This window comes from Toxotes jaculatrix, chromosome 1 (genome assembly GCF_017976425.1).
Source record: "Toxotes jaculatrix isolate fToxJac2 chromosome 1, fToxJac2.pri, whole genome shotgun sequence".
In the NCBI taxonomy this organism is placed as follows: Eukaryota; Metazoa; Chordata; class Actinopteri; family Toxotidae; genus Toxotes; species Toxotes jaculatrix.
Window position 1 is genome coordinate 25,882,032 of NC_054394.1, and position 24,281 is coordinate 25,906,312.

At 41.2% G+C, this 24,281-nt stretch overlaps 1 protein-coding gene across 1 annotated transcript in view; it reads left to right on the plus strand.

Moving 5' to 3' along the window:
- The window catches only part of uacab (uveal autoantigen with coiled-coil domains and ankyrin repeats b), a 42,697-nt gene extending 21,853 nt beyond the window's left edge, over positions 1-20,844 (plus strand). Inside the window, exons 3-19 of the mRNA XM_041044073.1 lie at positions 4,129-4,217; positions 5,835-5,899; positions 7,715-7,772; positions 8,510-8,580; positions 8,865-8,971; positions 9,564-9,745; positions 10,309-10,346; positions 10,880-10,936; positions 11,679-11,786; positions 12,198-12,230; positions 12,828-12,920; positions 13,072-13,102; positions 13,221-13,270; positions 13,610-16,324; positions 16,618-16,770; positions 17,313-17,378; positions 17,941-20,844. Coding sequence (XP_040900007.1) covers positions 4,129-4,217; positions 5,835-5,899; positions 7,715-7,772; positions 8,510-8,580; positions 8,865-8,971; positions 9,564-9,745; positions 10,309-10,346; positions 10,880-10,936; positions 11,679-11,786; positions 12,198-12,230; positions 12,828-12,920; positions 13,072-13,102; positions 13,221-13,270; positions 13,610-16,324; positions 16,618-16,770; positions 17,313-17,378; positions 17,941-18,012 — 3,988 coding nt within the window. The 3' untranslated portion in view covers positions 18,013-20,844. The remainder of the gene's footprint in view (positions 1-4,128; positions 4,218-5,834; positions 5,900-7,714; positions 7,773-8,509; positions 8,581-8,864; positions 8,972-9,563; positions 9,746-10,308; positions 10,347-10,879; positions 10,937-11,678; positions 11,787-12,197; positions 12,231-12,827; positions 12,921-13,071; positions 13,103-13,220; positions 13,271-13,609; positions 16,325-16,617; positions 16,771-17,312; positions 17,379-17,940) is intronic.
- Positions 20,845-24,281: the final 3,437 nt, after the last annotated feature.

Below are 24,281 nucleotides of genomic sequence, written 5' to 3' on the forward strand. Positions count from 1 at the left end.
ACCACAGGTTTTTGAATATTTGCAAATCTAAAAATGCAGAGCATCATAAATTCCAAACATTGTAGTGATCTCCCCAGCACATACTCCTGACCCTGCTTCTCAGATAAAGCATACATAGACGTAAATTCCTTTACAGTTCGGTCTTTCTTGCCCAAAATAGTTTTACCTCTCACGTCCTTTTATGACATCAGTGCCAAGTCTTCAAAAAACTGCCCTGCCCTCTCAAAGTTTCCCGTGGCTATGGTGGCCCTGTTGCACTTTTCTACATTAAACCATCACCAGCTGCACTGCCTGTGAAAGGCACTGTAGTTGCTTATTATTATGCGTCCATTTTTATATCCAGAAATTTCCCTTTTAGTGTCCATCTGATGGGAGGTCAGTGTGGGAGTTGGTATAAAGAATGTTTGTGGCCACTGAGGGCTTGACCACACTGGCCAAAGGCTGTTTATGTAGTCCACACAGGAAATGACTCCCTGCAAATTCAGATCAGATTCACTGTGGTGTTTGCAACACCAAGTAATACATTTAGGACCAGCTGTAGAACATTATCAGGATCAGTTGACATCTTGAAGGACCATATCTTGTATGGTAGGACTGAGTGGGAGTGAGTTTGTTTTGCTTCATAAAGAGCTGGATTTACACCCTTCCCAGGTTGTCAGAAGAAGAAGAGGGTGACCAGAAAAGATAGAAAGAAATAAAAAGTGGGGTGTCAAAAAGTGGGTCGCGCAATCCGAAATATGTACAAGGAATTTGCTGATGTTGCATCTTGACCACCCAAGACCACAGATATGTCAGGTTTCTCATACCTTTATTTCGGTCTTATTGATGATCAAAACAGCCCAGCCTTGGAAAACAATATATTGAGCTGTTTAAAAAAGCAGGGACTTTGTTTTCTTCCTAAATTTAATCAGATTCCTACACCAGCATTTTGGGAGTCCAGGCGTCCTCAGTTTAATCCGAGATATATGAAGAAGTCACTGGTGTCTGGCCCGTGCTTCAGGTTTATTTTGACAAAGGCTTTGTTAAAGCGTAGAACTATGGAGCACCAGATCCCAGAAGCAAAGGTGCTGAGTATTTTCAGCAGTGTGTGAAATTCTCTTGTGGCACCATTGCACAGACCAGTGATTGTATACATGCATGCACGTCAGAATTATACACACAACCTGTTAAATGCCTGGTCTCATAATAAGGTGCTAGAATTTGCCAGGACTAAATCCAGAACCTTGGCTGCCAATTTTGCAATGACAGACTGTTGGACAGGTTGTCGTACCTAAACACAGTCACACTCATCATTTAGTGTTCCCCTCCAGGGCAGACAAACCAGAATTAGTTAACTATAAAATCAACACATCACCTTAACTGGGCATTTATGGAAAGAGGTCATGCTTTTGCCAAGTCTGCCCAAAACAAAAGTGAACCACAATCGCAACTCAGCAAGTCTGCTTATAGCTCAGTGGGCCACACACACAGACCAGCATGTGTCTGTGGCATTCTAGCCTCTGCAAAAGCCAGCAAAGGAATGCTGAATGGTGATCCCTTGTAATCATGGACCTCTGTGAGGAAAATAATTACAAACTGTTACCCCCGATATATAATTTGGTGTGCCCTGGATTAACCTCACTGTGTTCAGCTAATGAATTCAGCTCTAACTGTTCTAGCACAGCTTCCAGCTGAGTAAACAGTTTGCATCTCTGCTGTGGCATTAGCTGGCGCCCGTTGAGGTAAGCCCACCCATCACACCTGCTCATTCTGTGCAGTTGTGATAGCTAGCTGACAAGGGCTTAGCAGCAAAAGAAGTCCACATGACAGCACACCACTCGAGACAGTCACTCACTTGGCCCTGCAGCATGAAACTGGCACTGGCACAGGATACTGCTGCGTGCCCATTGTTTGTCAGGATTAGCAGCAATGAATTTTGTGCTCAAGTATCTTTTAAGAATAATAATAGTAAGCTGTGAGTTTCACAGTTGGATCTGCGGGATGTTCTGTTTGATCTTATGACAGACTGAGGATATGCGGTCTTTGTCTCTGTCGACTTACATGTCTTGAATGTGTATTTCCTAAAGTCCTTGAAATTAATTTTGTTATCAAAGAAAATTCAGCTGACTAAGACTTAAATCTTACTGAAGATTCAAAACAGGATGACAGACACTGTACTTAATCATTCAGCATGTCTAAAATCCTGTTTCTGACCATTTGACAAATTGAAATCCATAGTTCACTGTCCTGTTTTCTGCAGTTTGTTCTCTAGCAACTCCAAAAACTCCAAGACAAATTGGGACAGTGGGTTCTTTCAAAGCCTGTTTTCTGTAAACAGCACTGCAGAATTCAGTGAAGCTGTGGGCTCATCATGCGTGACCACTTTCTCAATACACATGTTATGGAAGTTGTGGCTTGTCACTGGCACATAAATTCACCAGAGGACGTCTTAAAACAGTGTGCGGTAATGATGGAGCAAATTTGACAGAAATAATTATGGAATGATTATATACATATTTCAAGTTGTAGGTAGTGACAACAAGGATTCTTGTGGGTAGTTCACAGCTAAAATATTTGTCGTGAATAAAAAAAAACTGAGATTGTTCTTTCAGTCTGGGATAGGACCCAGTTTAAATGGAAAGTGCATGCTTTAGTCCAGCCGTCAGGCAGCATAAATACTTATCAGGGTTAGAACAAGGAAGTATCTGACACTGCAGCAGCCATAGTATTTTGACTGTTGTGCCTTTAGAGACACACATTATCATATATGGTTCAGCAACCAGCGTATAGTTTCTGGTTTACTCTTCCCTGTCCAACTTTCTAAAAATAGCAACCATATCCTGTAGGCTGTCAACCTGAAAGCTGCCCAAGGAGCAGGTGTGAAGATGAAATGACATGGCTGAATGTGCTCTCTTAAAGCCAGAACCATTAGTCTCCCCATATTCATCTCTAACCATTTTACAGATGTACCCAGCAGGGTCTTTATGTATGGGCAGTGTCAGACATTTCCCTCGGTTACCTTCAGGAAAGTGCCGTGGCATGAACTTGACAATTCACATCACTTGTGCCCCCCTAACTTGGATAGGGCTGGTCTGCTTCCTGTCTGCTGTTTGTCTCGAGAGGTCAGGACCCTCCACTGCTCCCCAGAGAACCAGCATCTCTAGGCCATCAACACGGCTTTTAATACCCGCACCAGTGTTGAGGTGACAGCCTAGCTGTCTCCTTGGCAGATACCTCGGGGTTAGTGTATAAACAGGTTCATGTGGCTTGATGGGCGACAGACTGAGATAGGTTTACACACAAGTGCTTTGCAGACCTTCTGGGCTAGTGGCGGCAGTGCTGCTGCGGGTTAAAATCAGAGAAGGGGAACAGGAATGTTTCCATTTAAAAGTGATGATTAAAGACATGCTGTCAAACATGTGGTGGGAAACTGCTTAATTGGGTAGGCAATTAACAAGGGAATATGCAGATTTTGTGGCAATTAAACATGAATTCAAACTTGACAAAACAATCACATTTCAAGGTTCGTGTAGGAGCTGTTCTGGAGCTTTTAATCAAATCACATTATCCTTATTAGCAGATGGAGATGGAGTTTCCCTAGTCGTTATGTAGAATGAAAAATATAATTTATTACGTAGATATTACGTTTTAGGGGCCTCTTGTCCATGTTTGTTCTAAATTTTTTGTCTCAGAGTTTGAACTGCTGTTTCCAAGTTTGAGAATAAACTTTAAAACTCATGAATAAAAATTATTAAGGTCAGTAATTTGACTAATCTCTCATAAAAAGTGGTTTCATGCCATTTAGTTTTATCACATTATGCAAACTAGACAGTGCAACCTTCAACCTTCTTTGGTGTTGTGTAACATCATCATGTGTAGCTTGTGGTTTTCTTGGAGTCATTACAGGCCCTGAGGTTTCTTGTTATTTGCTTCGAGAATGCTGATCCTGCTGATAGCAAGGAGCCAGGAGTCCGTTTGCAGTCTCTGTCTTGTCCTTAAGTTTCACTCTCACCCCCTTCTCTTTACACCCTATCGCTTTTTTACTTGCCCTTCACTACTCTGTGCTGTCTACTCTTTACCCATCTCCTTCTGTTTCATGACCTGTCTGTCCCCTTGCCAAATTTCTCCATCTGTCTTCTTGTTTTTCAGGTTTCATTTGGCTGCAACACGAGGACACCTGGACTGTCTCAATCTCATCCTGGGACATAATGTTGATGTCACTGCAACTGATGCCACAGGTTAGTTCAGGCAGGACCAGAACCTAGTGATGTATTTATATACTTTTATGTGTTTTGTCCATGCAGATTTTATCAGTGATGGTACACTTCATACTAAAAACACCTTGTACCATAATCTAATACAACTCCACAACACCACAAACATCTGTCAGTTTACTTGGTAAAGAACCAGAGAATGAGTCTCTAGTCTAGAGTTTGTGTATTGCTTTTGCTGTGATTAAAAATAAAGCACACTATGCACCTTGGTCTCACATACAGTGTGATGTCATTGCCACATTGTCAAATTATCAAATAAGGCAGGTATTTTGTGCCAGAGCCTGTTGCACAAGAGCACAAGGAAGGAGATGAAGGCAGAAAACTGGTTTTATTAGTTGTCTGTTTCTGTTAATCTACTACACAGTGTGTTGCTCAGCAGCAAATGTATTCATTTTCTTCATTATAGCAGCATAAAAGGAATGTGAAATTAGGCTAAATAGTGAGCAAGAGGCATGAACCTATCCATCCCTATTTTCAGAAACAATGTAGACAAAGGGTTGGGAAACGAGGCAGATGGAAGCAGCAAATTACACTGACGCTTGTTGCATTATTCTTATTCTTAATTGATGCTGCCGTCATTACAATCTGACAGTGCTTGAATACATACAACAGCATATACAGCTGTTCCCGGTCTTTTTCTCTTCCCCACTCCCCCCTCTTTCTCTTCACTCATTCTCCTCATTCTCCTTACTCAAGCATTAATTCTGATCATCATCACATTTCACTTTTTGTAGGTGATTTTGTTTTATTTATGTCCAAGGTACAGCAAGTTTTTAAGAATTATAAAATCAACTGGGGAAAAATCTGCTCTGTTCCATCTGAGAGTGAGGCTAATGAGTAACAATATTCCTGTAGTTTCTCACTTTAAACATCACGAAATAGAGATATATATTCTACAGTGGACAAAAAAACTGTGAGGAAGATTTGTATTTAATCGATAGCTGTTCAAAGAGAAATGCATTTTTCAGTACCCAAAAGTAAGACATAATATACCAGCCTATTCCTTGTTGCTGGACTACTGGCTGAGATATTACTAAGAAATATTATTGTCACACTGCGGTGACCGGACTGTAAGGGGTACTGGTCATCCTGAATTGGGAAAACTAATACCTTGACACACTCTATGGAGTTTTCTTGTAAACAAGCAAAGATTGTTTACATTCAGTGTTAATCACGAAAACTGTGTATCTTTGAGGCCATGAGCATGTCCTTCCTTGTGAAACATTTGCAAAGTCAATTTTTTTAAAAGTCTTTACTTCCAACATTGTTTACATCCAAATTTACTTGCTAGTGGTCTCGTTCTTCACTGTGTATACCGGCATTTTGCTGCATATCTTGGCATGTTGTCACCACCTGCTGATCAGTGGAATAGTGTGACACCGTTGGTAGGACTATAAACAAAACGAGGACACACCAGTAGAAAAACAGCTACATAGCGCCGCTAGTTGCCCAAAACTCCACCGAAGCTGAATCATACATATAGTATAGTCACAATTGCACATTGTGGCATTTGGCTCTGAAAATACATACATGAAAGCTCTTGAGTGTGAATGTAATAATTTTCTGATTAATTGCTTTCAGGGAAAAATGCTCTTCATCTGGCTTCAAGAAATGGACATTCTCTGTGTGTGCAGAAACTCTTGCAGGTAAAGCTGTTGTCCTCCCCTTGTTCCTCTAACACTATTTTTACCAGACTGATATTTACTCTTGTGAGAAAACATGCCACATTACAAGATAACATCTCTTAGTAGGTTGTTCTTTGCAATTTAGGTTTTTTTTTTTTTTTCAATCTTTTGTTTTTGTTGCTCACATTGGCGTGTTGTGTATCTACACACTCTGATGTATGTATGATCAACAGAGCAGCTTCTTAGTCACTGGCCAGTCAGTTTCCCTTTCAGCTCCTTTAAATAATTATTGCCAAACAGGTCTGGCAGCTGAGCCCACTCTGTATCGGTCAACAGTAGGCCCTGTTGAGTCACCATGCCCCCTCTTGAGGATTTATGTGTTTACAATGAGGGGCCTACCTCTCCAATATTGTGCTCTCATAGCGCTGTAGCAGTTCCCCCTGCCCCCATCTCTCGCATGGCAATGATCTAACGGAGGTCGCGGCTGTTGGCAGGGGGTTGTCAGTGGTGTTGACAAGCCTTCCCTCCTGCAAACCTACCGTCCATTCTTGGTGCCGTCATCACACCAGACATAGCAGCTGGACGCCAGTACCCACCACCCCCGCCACCTCCACTATCTCCCTCCGTCAGCCCGAACCCTCAAGGTATAGGGTATCCCCCCTCCATGCTCTGCCATCAGCTCCCGTTGCCGCGGTAGCGCCTCCACCCCCTTAAGCTTTGTCATTTGAGCATGCAGCTAATTTTTGGCCCTTGTTGCTAGAGAGAGCTGGGTTTTTATAGTGGGGGGCCAGAGCTTGCCGGCAAGCTTACCCAGCAACATCAGGCCCCTGTTAGCATTAAGTCCTCAAAGCTTTCATAGCACGCCCTCATCACCACAGTGGTACAGTCACTAGTATCCAACCAGCTGACTGCCTGTGTAGAGATGTCACAAGCATATCAACACTGCAAATGACCTGCCTGCTGTTGCCACTTGGCAGTGGAACCTGTGTAGGCAAAGTGATTTTGTGACATTTTCTTTTACAGACACAACATTGAAACATCATTAAACCATTATTTAAAAAGAATTTTGCATATAGGAATATATTTGAGACAATCAATGGTCTTTCCTCTCTTGGAATAATTGTTGAAATTTAACATCCTGGGGATATAAACCCACTGCCTCCCTTTACCAACTGGACGGATTTGTTAATTCATATTCTTTTTAGTTCTTCTAGCTTTGAATAACTGAAAAATCCAGGCTCATGTCGAATGCTCAACAATTAAATTCAACGATACTCATCAAATCAAGCTAACTTCTTTATCAACTTAGAGAAAAAGTTGAGTTGGCTGCATAGGCCACAATGCTGAGATCCACTAACTTCATTATTTACTTGGACTGCAAAAATTATGGTTGAGGCCTTTTAGTGTTTTTCAGAATGGCTCTGTGCCGTTGTAGTCTGCTATTTGAAAATCGCTCCATGTTGATAGACTGTAATGATTACTGATTACAGTCACTGATTTTCTTCAAATAGGTGTTTGAAGAAAATCACTGCACTCCTTGTTCAGCAGGGTTTAGGTTCTCTCACCTCCCATCTGTTAAAACTATCAACCTTTGTTGAATATTTTTCTAATTGTTTTCATTATCGTTTACAAAGCTACTGTAGACTGTGAATGCTACTGAGAAATCAGTGTTGCTTGGGGGAACCCTCTTAAGTAGGGCTCTTAAGAGGCAACATAATAAATGTTGTAGTTTATTATTTCACAGATATATTTCATTTTTTATTATTGATATTTCAGCACCAATAAAATAATTAGCTTGATCCTGATGTACCAACCTGTGTTTATGTTACTTTACAGCACAACTGTCCAGTTGGAAATGTGGACCTACAAGGAAGAACAGCTCTACATGATGCTGGTAAGACTCTTCTCTAGTACCAGCTTTCCTATAGTGCTGACTGACTTTACTCTAGTACTGACTCTACTCTAGTACTGAGTGGAATCGACTCTAGTATTGAACCTACTTTACTGTAGTATTGACTGAGTCTACTGACTCTACTCAACCCTGTTCTAGGACTGACTCTACTGTGGTACTGACTGTACTCTATCGTAGTACAGTGCTGACTCTACTCTAGCACTGATTCTACTCTTGTACTTGCTAGACTCAGCTCTACTGAAGTACTGACTCAACTGTACTGTGGTATAGTGCTCAGTGTACTCTAAAACTGGCTCTGCTCCACTCTACTCTAGCACTGATTCTACTATATTGTAGTATAGTACTGGTTCTAATCTACTCGAAAACTGACAATACTCTACTGTAGCACTGGCTTTATTACTACTCTAGTTCCAACTCTACTTTATTCTACTTTACCTTTGTAAGGACTTTACTCAGCTCTACTCTAGTCCTTACTCTTCCCTCTTCCACTCTGAATATTTATTTCTACCACTTTATATGTGCTACACAAAATCCAGTAAAATAATTAAAAAGCGTTGTCTTTGATTTTAAAAACAGTTGTTTTTTAGGTTTTTACTGCACACTTTTCAACATGTAAACTCAGGTCCACATCAGTGCTTGAGCTAAGTTGATGTACATGTGTTTCTCTGTGTTAAATGGGATGAAATGATTGCAGTTGTTTGTACTCTTTTTCTCCGCAGTGATGGCAGGCTGCTCGTCCAGCGTGAAACTTCTCTGTGACAGCGGGGCTTCTGTGAATGCCACTGATTTTGTGAGAATTATTATTGCACTTCATTTCACACAGTGTGTTTAAATGGTCTCTTCTAAGATATTTTTTCGTTTTGCATATCAATCTGCTAGTTCCTTAAAGGTTGCTACCCTGTTAGTGGCAGTCTTTTAACTGCATGTAAGGTCAGTTAGAGCAACACAAAATAGTATTCATTTAATCATAACTTACTCCACTTGAATAAGCACTGTGTATGTTCTGGATTACCCTGGACCTTTTTTTCTTTGAGGTGAGTGACAGATGTGTGTCTGTCTTTGGTTTTTCTCCAGGATGGGAGGACACCTCTGGTGCTTGCAACCCAAATGTGCCATTCACGCATCTGTCAGCTGCTGCTGGAGCGAGGGGCTGATATCACCATACGGGACAAGCAAAACAAGTAAGAGGAATCACCCCACATGGTGCTTGTCTTTAGTAGGGCTGGAAAATATCTATTTTAATAATTGAAAATCTGTGTTGCTTACAAAAGGCAGCTTTTGGGAGATGGTGTATGTTGAACATTAAAACAGTTCACGCTGTTTGCATTTCTGTTGATTTCCTTGTAGTGACTTTCTTTTGTATGAAATCACACACTGAAAGTACTGAAACATAAATCTATTCTTGCCATGAACATTCATCAGAAATTTATGTAGGAAAAAGACAGTTGACCTTGCTTATCTTGCCACAGGGTCTATACAAACCTTTTAACCAAACCTGAATTAGGCAGATGATAGATACCGGTAGAAGCAGAAAATGGAAGAAAACTGGATCATTTTGAAACAGGAGACATTTAAAATTACAACAGAAATAAGATTCCACTGTACATTTGCACAGTGCGTCGAAAATACTGAGCCAGCGTGTCTTGTTGTTTTTGCAATGTTTTTGTTTTGAGAGCCTCACACCAAACATTATCAGTGACACAGTTGTTACATAACTAGGTTGTGCATGTTGTTGCTCATAAGCTATCTTTGTTGGCACACCCGCCTCCCCAGGACAGCGCTGATTCTGGGCTGTGAGTATGGCTGTAAGGATGCAGTGGAGGTGTTGCTGAAAAGTGGTGCTGACGTGAAGGCAGTTGACGGCTTGGGTCATGATGCGTTTCACTACGCTCGCCTCAGCAAAAACCCAGAGCTTGTCGCGATGGTTAAAAGTTACCTGGAAAAAGCAACCAGAGGTATGACAAAGCACCACCACACAAAGAATCACATCACCTCCCCCACTTATTTCAAAAATTTTTAGAGGTGAGCGGAGATTTAGATGAAGGGCAACACATTTATACATTTTTACTAAGTGTGGCATATTTTTGTTATGTGGAACAATATGTCAAAACCATAATACATGCAGGCAAAATATCTAATACCCCGATACTCTGATGCCATTTATACAGTTTTAGATTTACTGCACAACCTAGAATTGTTATCATTGCACAAGGTAAATATTGTGGTCCCATTCTGCATGGGTTTTTATTTTCTATACTTTATAGGTAAGTATTTTTCAACACTTCCCAGATTTAATATAGCAGTATCTTTAGCTATAGTCTTGAATTTCACAATTGTTTCACGATGGCACACTTCTCTGATATATTTTTGTTTGCTTTTGCCTTTCTTGTACGCATTCCTTTCCTTGAACATGTTTTCAAGCAGCACTGTTCTGTAAACATACCAGTTTTTGTTGAATCTTGGTAACACATGGGAGAAATTTGAAATCTGAACTTGCTCTATTCTGGTTCTGTTGCAGATAAAGAGGCTGCAAAGAAGGAACAGTGGAAGCGTCAGGTAAACCTGCAGCATTCAGTTTACTGGCTCACATTACCCATTAAACCTCAGCTATAGTGAGGACAAGCTGTTATTCTCCTCTATCCTTTACATATTTTTGAAGGACCTTCATGTACATGAAGAATGACAGGAATAACAATGAAATGACATTTGTGTATGCAGTTTGTTTCCTTCAGTCCTTTGTTAAAGATGACAAAGGTCAAAGTTGCTTCCAGTCCAAGGCCATTGGTGGCAGTAATAAGTGAGAACCCTTCCTCTCCAGCTTTCAGATGCCAAGACACTTTGTTTAAAAAAAAAAAAAAAAGAGCAACCTCAAGTATCTGCGTTCTTTGCACATTTCAAATCATTTTCTTTTATGTTGTGCTGTGTTGTGTTGTGTTGTGGTGTACAGCCTTTTCAGAATTCAGTACCTATAAGGTAGTCACTGCCGCTCAGTTGTACATGACTGCCATCTAGTGATGATAAGTGAGTGTAGTTCCATAGGCTTTCCAAGCCCATGGTTGTAAAAAAAAATGATCCTGTCTCATCCTCAGCATTCAGTGGAGAGATCAGAGGCAACTGAGGCTAACAGAAGGGATCAGATCATACATGTAAGTGCTGTTTAACTCCAGCCTCCCTATTCCACACAAACTCACAATGACTAAGCTTCCTTAACTCTCATAAGCAAGTCATGAAATTCAAGCTGTTTGCTTGAATTCACTGCATTCAAATTTAAGACCAATCCAGGCATCTATGTCCATAAAGCTGTGAGGAATTATTAGTTTTTTTTTTCACATTCAGCAGTTGGATTTTGATTTAAAGCAGGTATAGGCAATATTTGACTCTAACCCTTTATCAAAGGGGAATTTTAAAACAATGTGACAGTGCAAAGGAAAGGAGATTCTTAATGGGATGAATTTACAAAATATTTGTCTTTGAATCTACAGCTCCACTGTGCTTTACAAAGTTTTATAGCAAATTTCAGCTCATTGTTTAGCTCTGCGGTCCTGTCACACAAGGCAGCTGTTTTCAGTGGCTGTACACTACCAGCTCAGCTCTAAACAGCAGATACAGTTAGTATCTAGCTGGTAAAATACAGCATTTAGCGGCTAAAGAGCCAGATATTTCCTTCAGACGTTAATGGAGAGCATGTTACAGACAGAAGCATGATTTCAAATGAAAGCCATTGTTGCTCCATAACTATTGGATGTATAAATAAACAATTGCTAACAAGTTTGCCATGAGCTTAAAAGATAATGATATGTCAATGCAGTGTTTACAGCTTGTTTCAGCTGCCCCCAGGCGGTTCCTGCAAGTTTATTTGTAAGCTTTAAGTGTGAATGTGTGTTATAGGACCTGGAGAGGCAGAACGATACCTTGCAGGAAAGTCTCAGGAAGTACCACCAGGAGCAGAGAACCCTGTTAGATAAGGTCAACATGCTACAGGAGCAGCTCACAAAGGTAAACAATATACTACTGAGGGTCCTTCTAGAGGATGTCAAATAGAAGGGAATATAATATTAAAAACCGGGCTGAGCATTGCTCTCTTTACATAATATCATAATCTCAGGTTCTGCCAAGATAATAAAGGTAATACTTGATATAGGAAAAGTGTAATAATTTTCTGACCACAGGTGTTTCTCTCAGAGGGGTCAGAACAGGCTTTTAACACTGATTGCTTATGTAAAAGATTAATCACTTACTTTGAAATGCTCCATTCAGTGAGCATAATTGATTGCTCAATATTAGCTGCCAAAGCAATTTTAATTTGCAGTAGAGCAATGAAATTCACTAAAATGAATTTTAGTGATATATTTTCAACTATTAATCCCTCAGCTGACCGTGTATATGATTTTTTTCTTTCATCTGCAGGAAAAAATGACTGCGGAAGATACTCAGAGAGAGGTATGAAACAGAAATTATCTCAGTTGTTGAACTGAATCTTATACTGCATTCAATTTGTCATTATTATATACTGACACAAATAAGGGCAACAGTCGTGAGTTATCACCTCCCAAATATAATGGCAAACAAAAGACTAGGAAATACTTGGGAGGGTGTTGCTGGTGTTATATCAGTACAGAATTGCAGATGTGGAAATGAAAGAGTGGGAAGAGTTGGAAAGGCCCCCTGTTGTGACTTAGCAACACTGAATAACATCCCACCAGGTGCTCACATTCACTAATCAAGGTCAAGTGCTGTAGAAATTAAGAATTTTGTAATTTAGTGTAATAAATAAAAAAAGTGTTTGCTCCTATGACTTAGACTTTTGTAAGTAGGGAAAGAAAGACCAACAAAAACAAATGCACTCATTTCTTTTAAAGTCTGACTTCCAGTGAAATGGAAGTCAGACTGTTTGTATTCCCTTTGATAAATGAGATGAATACTGAGCTGTTCTTGGACATGAACTCAGACCCCCCACAGTAAACAGTTGCCGTTATTTAATCAGCCATATATTTATCTTGCTTGAGTCACTCTTCGCTTTTCTTTTCATTGGATCAGAAGGAGCATTTGAAGGTGCTACTCAGTGCCAAAGAAAGAGAAGAAGGGGCTCGAGGCCTGGAGACTGTCAAGGTCCAGCTCCGGAGTACTTTGGTCAGTGTCTTTATATATGTGTGGTTTCTACTTTAAGTCTGTAACCCTCTGGGAAATTAATGCATATACATGTATGTGTGTGTATCTGCTTTTAAAAAAATGCTGAGTTAAGCCTTTTGTAATTAGTTTATGTATCTATATGTATTCACAGGGGGACTATTCTGGACAGTCTGTTATCAAAGGTTAGCTTCTCTACATTTTCTGAATCAGAAAGAAAAATTTCATTCCATTATTTATGGACTTATAGTCATAAAGTGTGAGTTGATTTGAATGTTGCATTTGTACGCTGTTGTCTTGCAGGCAAAGAAAACATTTTGGTCAAACAATCTCACAGCCTGGATTCTGATCAGGTACATGTTTATCTGTGCAACAGTTTCAAATGAGCTCCAAATGTAGGAATAGTGTCAGTAATTTACATCTAGCCAGTCTGTGTCAGGTGCTTATACAGTATTCAGATCCTGATGGCTTTCATGCCGTCACCTTGCCGTCATCCTAATCAGTCTGTATTGAAAAATAAAGGGGGAAAAAACTGACCTTGCAGAAGCTTTTGTGAATGTATTACAAAGCAATCAACAACTATTCTGTACATTTAAGTGAAGTGCTGCTGGCTGTCCATAAAAATAGCAAGTAATACTTTTGTCACATTTGATGTGTATTGGTATCAGTATGTTTTTCCTCTTTCTCTGCAGATGCTCCAGAATCCTGCCATGTCACGTTCACTGTCCAGACCTCCAGAGAAGAGTCAGCCAGCTGTAGGCTTGGACCTCTCTCGTGAACTGGGTGCACTTCAACATGAACTTGAGACGGTTAAGAGAAGACAGCAGGCAGCAGAGGAGGAGACAGCGCGGCTTCAGTCTGCCCTTAACCGTAAAAATCGAGAGTGCCAAGAACTGGTTCAGAGCCGAGACACCATCCAGAGACAGGCTGACAAACAGGTTCAAGAACTCGAGGACGCCTTGGGAGATGTCCAGAAGAGGATGCTGGACTCTGAGTGTAAGGTCAAACAGCTGCAAGCCCATGTAGTCGCTGTTAAGGAGCACTTAGGAGGCCAGGCGACAGAAGACCTACGTATCCAGCTCCAGGATATCAAGGCCAAGTATGAAGGTGCTTCAGCTGAAGTGGGTCGCGTTCGTAACCGTCTCAAACAGAGCGAGAAGGCCTTGGAGGAATACAAGTCCAGCGAAAGCCAGCTAGCAGCTGAGGCAGAAAGGCTGAACCAAGAGGTGGGAGCTCTGACGGCAGAACGAGATGAACTTGCAGAAACCCTTTTAGAAATGGAAAACCAGTTGAAGGAGACCCAGACTAAACATGGCAACACGGTACCTGCGGAGAAATTTGACAACATGAAAAACCTGCTGACCAATGCGGTTGATGAGAAGGAACGACAGCTCGCCGAGCTGAGGGAAGACTACGACCGTGTGCTGGAGGAGGTGGCAGAGCTTCATCGAAAGCTGGACAGTCCGTCATCCCAGGGAGGATCAGGGGCAATATCTGCTGAGGAGCAACAGAAGATACGGGCAGCTCTCGAAGAGCAGAATGCTTCACTGAAAAGGAAACTGGTGGATGTGACTGCCAAAAGCCAGGCTCTAATTCAGGAGGTGGAGGAGAGTGAGGAGGAGAGAGATATACTACGAGAACAGCTGGATGAGCTCAACAGCAGGATTGAGATTGACTTTATACCCATAAAGGACCACGAGGAAGCTCGGAGTAACATGGTAGCAGCTTTGGAGGAGCTAGAGGACAAACTGGTGGAAGCCAGTGAACGTTACGGAAAAGCAGAGGGACAAGTCCAGCAGTTTCAGACCGAGAGGGCAACGCTGCAGGAGAATATCAGGAGTCTCCAAAATACCAGTGAGAGACACCAGAGTGAAATGATAGATCAGAGGTCTCAGAATGCGGATCTGATGAAGAAACTTGAACTATTGCAGAAGAGATGTGAAGACAGAGATAAAGAGTGTGTACAGCTGACCACACAGAGTCAGACTCTGAAACAGAGCTTGGAGGGAGAGTATGTTCCCAGACAGCAGCACGAGCAAGTGAAGATGGAGTTAAGTTCCACGTTAGAGAGTGTTAAGGCTGAGATGTTGAAGATGGAGGCCAAGGAAAAAGAAAGTGGGGAAGAATTGAAGAATGTGAAAGAAAGAAATGAGAAGTTGAAAGAAGAGTTGGAAAAAGTTCTGTTGGAGATGAAGAAGTACTATATAAGCACAGGAGACCACCAGGCTATCACAGACAAACTGAATGCTGCTGTGGTTGAGGCAGAGAATAGAACAAAAGAAGTGTCAGCAATGTATGTTTTGGCCCAGGAGGAAACTGTAAGGCTTAACCAAGAATTAGAGGCCCAGAAGAGAGAACTTGATACCATACAGGAGGCTATTCAGTCTAAGTTTGTCCCACTGACAGCAGCTGAGGAGAAAGAGCACTCTTACAGTGCCCAGGTAGAGGAGTTGACAGTCAAGCTTTTGGAAATGGAAGAGAAGTATAACAAAGAAAGGTCTTCTGGAGAGAGCAACAGACAGGAGAAAGAGAAACTAAAACTCGAGATTGAATCTGTTCAACAAAGACTAGACACTGCTGTAGTTACTGGTGAAAAGCACAGGAAAGTGGAGGAAGAGTTCATGGGTAAACTTGAGGAGTTGACTCAGAAGTTGGTCAGCTTAGAGCAGCAGCACAAGGAGGTTACACTTCAGAACTCTGATCTTCAAGACCAGAATGCCCTCTGCGACACTCAGATCCAGAACCTTCAGGAGCGTCTGAAATCAGAGTTGACTCGAATAGCAACATATGACACAGAGCTTAAAGCCCTCCACGATGCCATGCAGCAAGCCCAGGCTGATTGCAAGAAAGCGAGAGAGGCTCAGCAGGAGGAGGCCCAAAGGGTTTGTGCCTTACAGAAAGAACTGCAGGAACGCCGTGGGGATCAGGCTTCTCTGCTGCAACAACACGCCAAGGCAAAGGAAGCCCTGGAGGCTGAAGTCGCTAAGCTTCAAATGGCTCTCCGTGAAGAGGAGGAAAACAGCGCCCAGAGGGCTGAAGATGTGTCTGCCCTGCAATCTGAGCTCCTTCAAGCCACACAGGCTCTCGAGGAGATTCGCTATAAGGAAGACCAAATGAACCAGCTGAAGAAGGAGAAGCAACAGCTGGAGGAGGAGGTCGCCAACCTAAGCAACAAACTACTGAGTTTAGCTGAAGAGTGTGAAGATGCCCATCAGGAGGCTAAACAAGCAAGGGAGGGTGAGAGCAGTGTCAGGACTGAGATGGAGGCTGTTCAAGAGAAGGGACAAGCCATTGAAAGAGAAATTAGAGAGCTCAAAGAGAGATATGATGAGTCGCTCAGCACCATCTGCGATCTTCAGAAGAGGATTCAGACATCAGCTCAGCAGACTGAAGCCAAAGACAAGAAGGTAGTAAAAAGAAAAAAGACATCATAACTGAATTATTAACAGACTTTGCAGCCCTCAGTCATGGTTATATTATTTAAGCTACTTTTTGTACAGGCAGTATGAGTATTACCTATAGCTAAACATAACTATAGATTCAGAATGCGTTAATCCACCATTTAAAAGTGTTGTGTGTATTTTTAGGGATAAAATGCTTATTTCGGTTTTGTCATATGGTTTGATAAAGTAAGGAAAAGTATATGGACATTAACGTTAATATTTGTGTGCGTCTTTGTGTGTCTGTGTGTGTGTGTCAGATCACAGAGTTGCTGACAGACGTTGAGCGATTGAAGCAGGCACTGAACGGTCTGTCTCAGCTGGCATACACGAGTAACACGCCCAATAAGAGACAGACGCAGCACATTGACACACTCCAAGCCCAGATCAAGAGCCTACAGCAGCAGCTGGCTGTGAGTGGACATACACTACATACTCAAATATGTATCACAGAAGAAGAAATTGTGTAAACATGTGCATATGCTGATTTATATTTTGTTAGGTTTACTGCACAGTAACTGTCTTTCTGTTGGTGACTGACAGGAAAACAACTGTAGGACCAAAAATAAATTCTTCAGTTTTATATGTTTTATATAATGATGTTAGACATTTTCTTGACAAGGGTGTATCCAGCATTATTTTAACCACACAATCATGAATCTCCTCACAGTAGTCAAGCTGTGCACTAGCTTGTGTTACATTACAAATGGTTGTGTGGTAGGTCTGTGATTGTTCCTTATATAAAAACCCTCTGCTCCTTTCATGTAAACTATAAGTAACTTATGGAAGAAATTGGGTGCTGTTCTTATAACATTTAGGTGCAGCTGGATGATTTATAATAATGTGGAACTATAATTCATTGACTCAACCGCATCTGTATTTACAAGCTGGTGGAGACATCGAACCAGTAACCGTGTCATCTTCATGTCTTTCTCCTTCCCTTCTGCTCAATAAGGATGCTGAGAGGCAACACAGGGAGGTGGTTTCAATTTATCGAACTCACCTTCTCAGTGCAGCGCAGGTAGGTTCCTCTCATTAATCTCCACTGAAATGATAGCTGTTTGATTTCTTTCTTAAACTCTTGAATTGCACATAGACTGCTAGGAAAGTTTGTCCCATTGCATAAAAGACAGACCCTTTATTTCATGAAGTGTGACTAGACACAGCTGTGTTTGGTTATTTAACATGTACTGTGTCAGTTATTGTCCATTCCCAGCAGCAGCTTGTTCTAAAAACCTCCCTTGACAAATGTTTTTGGCTGGTCATAATTTCTTCCGTCAATAGAAAGTAATTGGGAGAAATGGGCTAAGTCCAACTTGGTCTGAAGGTGCAAACAGGAGTTCAGAAAACCGCTCCATGGTTTGAAATCCTGTGGGAGCAGTCTACAAATTCATTTATCAAAACAGGAAACATGAAAAAAAATGTACTGCAAAACATGGCCTCAGCCCAAGTTGTTTAAAAAAAAAGAAAATGAATGAAAAAAAAAGAATGGTCTTTTATGTGAGTAACTGACAACAGAGTTTACATTGATAAATATCTTAAATGGATTAACAGAAGCCCGTGCCTGACTGTGTGTCTCACAGGGCCACATGGATGAGGACGTTCAAGCTGCCTTACTACAGATCATCCGCATGAGACAGGGGTTTGTGTGTTAAAGCTTCCTCCGACAAACCACAGTGCTACCTGCTGACTCAGATTCACCATTTTCAAATCCCCTTGCTGCAAAGTGTCCCTGCTGTGGCCCCTGTGGGTGCTCAGTGTGTGTTTGTGTGTTTGTCTTTTGGCAAAATGTCTCCAAACAGGCCGTTCTGAAATCCACTTTGTTGCAGCATGGAAGTACTTTGGTTCCCAAATATCTAACTCTGTGTTGTGGGTACAGGTGAATAACGGTGGGTTTTATTGGTGCAAATGTGATAATTCATCTTCAATAGAAACACAGCAAATGAAAATTCTGTTTATTTAAATTGCTTTTGTATCACTTAAAGCCAATGTCCTGTATCAAAATAACCAGAAAAATCATCTGTGTACTCTTTAGGCAGAAATGTTTTTCAGTTGCTGGTAAAGTGTGTGAAAATGCGATTCAAACACTTTTCTGTTAAATCTTTTATAAATGATAATTCAAATCTCTGCATTTTTTTGTGGGTTTAACCCATTATATTCAGCAATTTGGAAGTTATTTGAAATATGGGTCCCTTTCATAGATTACTTGAAATGCTCAGCTGAAATGTAAAATGGACACAAAGACCACTTTTCACATTCCCACCTGACAGTCAGCTCTCATACATGATGTTTTCGTATTTAAAAGCAATTTTTTGCTAGCATTATAAGGATGCGTTCACATTTTTTCCAAGTTGACCTTATTACAGTTCTCGCATGCCTGTGCATTATGTACATTGAATGTGTTATTTGATGCTATAATCAGTCCTCCTGTCCACGCTGATAGAGAAGAGATCCCCTCCTAACATGGTTTCAGTACAGTGTTGAGTTGAAGTATGCCAGGATTAATGACAGTGGCTAATCCATATCTGGTAAACTATCTAATATCAACAAGTCAAAATGTCAAACATGTCAAAAATATACTATGTTCAAAGTTTAGGTGGATTTATTAATGTATACACAAGATAAAATGTGGTCATATTTATTTTATGTACATGTCTAAAACGCATTTCTGCTGGCATTGAATTAGTCATGTAGGACATGTGTAGGGTCTTTGATAATCTTAAATGCTTTTTTCTAGTTGACAAAAGGATGTAGACCAGCAAGTAAATAAGTAAGTTAAAATCATTTCAGTAAGAGAAACAAAACGTCAATACTTTCTGCCCTAAAGGTGTTTAATTTGCATATGCAGTAGAGACACAGCTGAGTCTTCCTTGCAGTGACATCTGTATTTTCATTGTGAGAAAGGCTCATTTTAGTCTGAAATTTCTTCTTTGGTTTCCCTGCCCGTGTTTCCCTGCACATAAACAAAAAGGATTTTTTTTCTTTTTTTTATTTACTAAAATAACTAACTTCTGAGGATACTTAAACTGTCTCAGAGTTTCCTTGGAGTTGTCCATCTCTTTTCCATCTCTTACACTGGAATAGCATTAGAAAGGATTCTCCTCACAGCTGGTATGGACAGGAGGAACCATTACAACAAAGAGATATGAGCTTGTGAGTACAGTATTAACACAAAGTTGAAAACGTGTGAACCTCTCCTTTAACCTTGTTCTTGCCAGTTGTAACACTTCATCTACTTTCTTGAGACGTTTGACTCGGACTGTACTCATTTTGTGGCACAGTTATCGTCTGCTGGAGGTCCAAACTGTCTGCTGTTTTCAGAATAATCCAAATACCAAAGACCTGAAGTTCATCCAAATCTAAAAACTACTTGCCATTTTGGTAGATGGTAGACAGTTTGTGGTAGATTTGGGAGAGCTCTCAGTTGTGCCTCTCACACAGTCTGGTTACATGAGTCCGTGCATTGGTTATGCTGGATTTGAGTCATGGAGGTGTGGAGTGGAGATCTCTTGCTGTGTCCTACAGTTTGCAGTGGCACGTCGTCCTTTTTGTTGAAACCAGAGTGTCCTCTAGTGGTGAGACTTGGCAGGCCAAGTTAATAGAAATTGTAATAATCAGTGCGGCCCAGGGGTAGGCAGTAGTTGTTTTTGGAGGCTGTAATATCTGCATGCTTGTTCTGAACACTAGTGAAATTAATTATAAATCATAAAGAGAGCTGATAGAATATGAAGCATGAAATGTGAATGTAAAACTAAACTGACAGAGCTTAACTACTAATATCTGTTGCTTTGCATTATACATTTAAACCATGTCCCAGCTAAAGCTTGACTTTATGTAGAACCTAATTTATGCAGCAGTGGACTTTGCAGCTCTCCCAGAGCAACGGTTGCTTACCCCTGAGCCAGCTCTTTGTGACTCTTGATGGTGTAGTGTAGTGGTGTTGTGATTGTTGAGCGAGTCTCTTGTGCCTTTACACTGATATATTTTTCATAGCTTTGTACTACTTTAATTACTGTACTACAGTGTGACAATTCTGATATTCAGCAGGTCTGGAAGTAGAACGGCACAAAACACGTTCATGGTAACATTTACTGTCGGATGCCATGTGAGAGGAATAGAGCGGTGGATAGCCAACCCCTTCACAAATAGTTATTTGAAGCACTCCCGTCTTTAACTCTCAGCTAAAACACCAAGTAAAATTTATTGCTCTCTGTTTTTATACTTTGGCCAAAAGCTCTGTTTACACCAACAGGTAGTTAATGAAAACCATACCTCTTGCATTTTATCATGCAAATGTTCAGGATTAACACTCATTTTATTTTTTGGGGGATATTTCTTACTGTTCTCCCTCTACTGTTAACATAGAATCCAATTAAATCTCTAAATACATAAACTGTATACCAAACTGTTTAAATTGGTTGTTTTCTTTGGCAATAATATTTGTGTTTGTGACTCAATAATACAAAATCAATAAAAGTGCCTAACATAGAAAACTACATTTTTGTGCAGTGTATTTTATCATCACTAGGGTAAAGAGCTCTCTGTAAGTTTTAGCCAGTGGTATGGTCCAGACTGAAATATTTCTACTTTTATTTGATGGATTGCCATGATATTTTGTACACACATTCATGGTTCCCAGAGAATGAATCCTACTGTCTTTGATGATCTCTTGGCTTTTCCTCTAGTACCACCAGCAGATCAAAATTTTCACCTATGCTGTGAAATATCAAATGTCATTAATGTCTGTGAACCAGTCAGAATTCAGGAACATTTAACTCAAAATTGGACAGCAGTTGTGGGATTGTTTTCTAATGCTGCCAGATCACAATCAAATGTGATCAGACGACACCCACGCAATCTGATGGAGCAAATTAGCTGAGTTTGTTTTTCCTGAACTTCAGAAATATTCAGTGTTACAGAGAAATACCAATTTTTCAGGGGCTTTGAGTTTTACAGTATGTGTGTGTGTGTGCTTACTTCTCTTGTGAGAACAGCTCAGTTCATGTGGTTTCACTTTAAGTACAATCAACCCAGGAATGAGAGCGAGTAGCTCTTTGGCACAGAGCGCTCACTTTTATCTTTGAACCCGTGCCTCTATTGATTTGTCTGTTGCTCTTTTTCTCCTCACAAGATTTATTTTTCATTAAAGCTCTTTTCAACAGGATGCTGAGAACAGCGGTCAGCGCTATTTCAGTTATCTCATTTCAGATAAATTCATGGCATGCACAGTCACTGAGCACAGGGGAATTTTCCATTTAAAAAGGACAATGTAGCTGAATTGACCTTTGCTTTTGAAAATAATCAAGACTGCTAATACTACAAAAAAATGTAATACAACCTTCAAGCAGAACCCAAAGTTTATGAGTAAGAGCTAATCCATCCGTCATCCCATCCTCTGTTCTCACACACACACACACACACACACACACACACACACACACACACACACACACACCCTCTAATTGATACAAGACTTGTCCTGGGTTTGATTTCTTTGAGAAAAGCTTGCCGGTTTCAAGTGGCAGCCCTCCCTCCTTAATACTCCTCCTTCTTCCTTGGTTTTATGATTCCCTTTTTTGCGGTCTGCACTGAATAAGCTGTTCTCAGCAATTATGGCAAATACAATTCAGTCTGTTGGTAGATCTCTCTTTAATCTCATTTCCAGGGTCCTAATCAGTTCCATACATCCACTTGCGGCCATTTGGTTAACCGTTGTAACCCCTTCCCTGGCCGCAAAGAATCCCATCTTTATAAAATTCGTCATCCTGAGAAGGATCAGAGACTTTATTTATGTTGGAATAAGCCCTGACCATCCACCGCATGCCTCATGAGTGGTAAACTGGCTGAGGAAGCAGGCGGGTGGTTATATACACATCAGATACACGCCCACATCTTTGCTTCCAGTCCTCTGAGCTGTCACGAACGTTTGTTATCTCACGCAGCAGTCTTCCACCTCTGCAGCTGCTCCCCTGTCCTCCCGGCACTCGTTCCCTGGAGGAACTGCTGTGCTTTATTAGCCATACAGAAACTCAGAGGCCTCTCCTCATGTCTTACAGCATTTGTTCTTGTCTTTTTGTTGTGACTACCCCACATGTGAAATTGTTTTCTCAACCTCTTTTCTCCCCTGCCCTCACTTTCGTCACCTACAGACGGATGACAAATTAAAGGACAAAAATGGAAACATGAGTGGAGAAACAGGATGTGAGTGCCCACATCTATGGAGCACGAAGGGTCGCTGAATGATTTGATGACTGTAAAAATGATTGATGAATCATATGCTATGGTCTTCACATTCACCAGATCTCAGCCCAATTGAAAACCTATGGGAGATTTTGGATTTACGTGTTGGACAGCGCTCTCCAACACCATCATCAAAACACACCAAATGAGGGAATATCTTGTGGAAGAATGGTGTTCTATTCCTCCAGCAGAGCTCCAGAGACTTAGCAAAGCTGATCTGGCTGCACATGGTGGCCCAACACCCCACTAAGACACTTTATGTTTTTTCTTTAATTTGCCACCTGTTTTTATTTCCATCCTTCCTCTCCTACTTGGACAGATTAACCTGTTTTGGGGCCCCTGTTGTCTCCCATTAAAAGAGTATTTCACTCCACTCCTACAAAACTGTTGGACTGACAATGACAAAAACCAGTGCAGCAGAACCAGAGTTAACATCTTTTTTTATTTCACACAATCTTCTTCTGTGTCAAAATCTGATGCCCACATTACCTACAATGCAACTCAACCGCTGACAGTTTGGAGATTGGGCATGCTATGCTACTGGCTAATATAGCCTTGAGCCACAAGCCTCATCTACGGATGCAGAGCAGGCTACAGAGGTCTAGTAAGCTCAGTCCCATCTAACTCCACACCTACAGATTTTATCATTTTCAAACTTGTAGTCTTCAGACCCAGCTAACGCTGACTCAGCTCACATCACTTGAGGACATTTATCAGATTTCGCTCAGCTCTCTCTGGAGCTACAAAAGGCTTCATACAACTTTTTTTTCCCACACAGAAAGTCATGTTTGGTAAGACCTGTAAACAGCCTTTGATGTGTAATGTCAGTGGAATTCAAAGTGGAAAGTACAGCGCACACTGCACACTATAGATGGCAGTTTCATTATATTTTGCATAGATCAACCAGTTCTCTTCCACTGAAAAACCACCTGCTACGGAGTTTCTGTGCATCAGTTTGTGGTAATTTACACGACATAATTTCCAAAAATGCACCATATGAGCATAAGGGCCCCCGTACAAGACAGGTGGTAATGCAGGGCCCACTGGGCTGGCTGTGGCTCAGCAGGTGGAGGTAGGTCACAGGACTGGTGGTTCTCCTCTGGTCCACATGTCAAAGTCTCATTGAACAGTACACACCATCACTTTATGTGGTAGATTGCTGCCATCAGTGTTTTAGTGTGTAAAAAAATGGGTGAATGAGAGGCGAAATGTAAAGCCCAAAGTGCTATTTAAATGCGGCCATTTACCAGGTGTTATTGCTCTGCAGTGGTGCACCCCCCCCCCCTCCTGAATTTGGAAGTAATCAAATTACCAAAAAAGGACACATTGGAACTGGGGCACAGTGAAATTGGGGCATTTTGGGCCCCTGGAGTTTTTCGTGGTCATCCAGCCTCACTGTTGTATTGTCTATTTCCTTTCCTCCTTCCTTCCTTCCTGCTCTCTTTACCTTTTGTCTCCCATCCTTCCTTACCAGTTAATTCCACAGGTCAGTTCAGTCAATAGGTCAGTTCCATATTTGTCTCTCTGGTGTAATTGCTAACCATTTCACTGTCACTAATAGGCCATTATTCAGGCAGGACTGGCCAGACAGCTTGTGAGACTACACTCAGGCCAGCAAGCACAAGGCCAGGGGCCCCTTTTTTCATTAGTCCCCTGAGGAACTGGACTACTCTTGGCTCCAGGC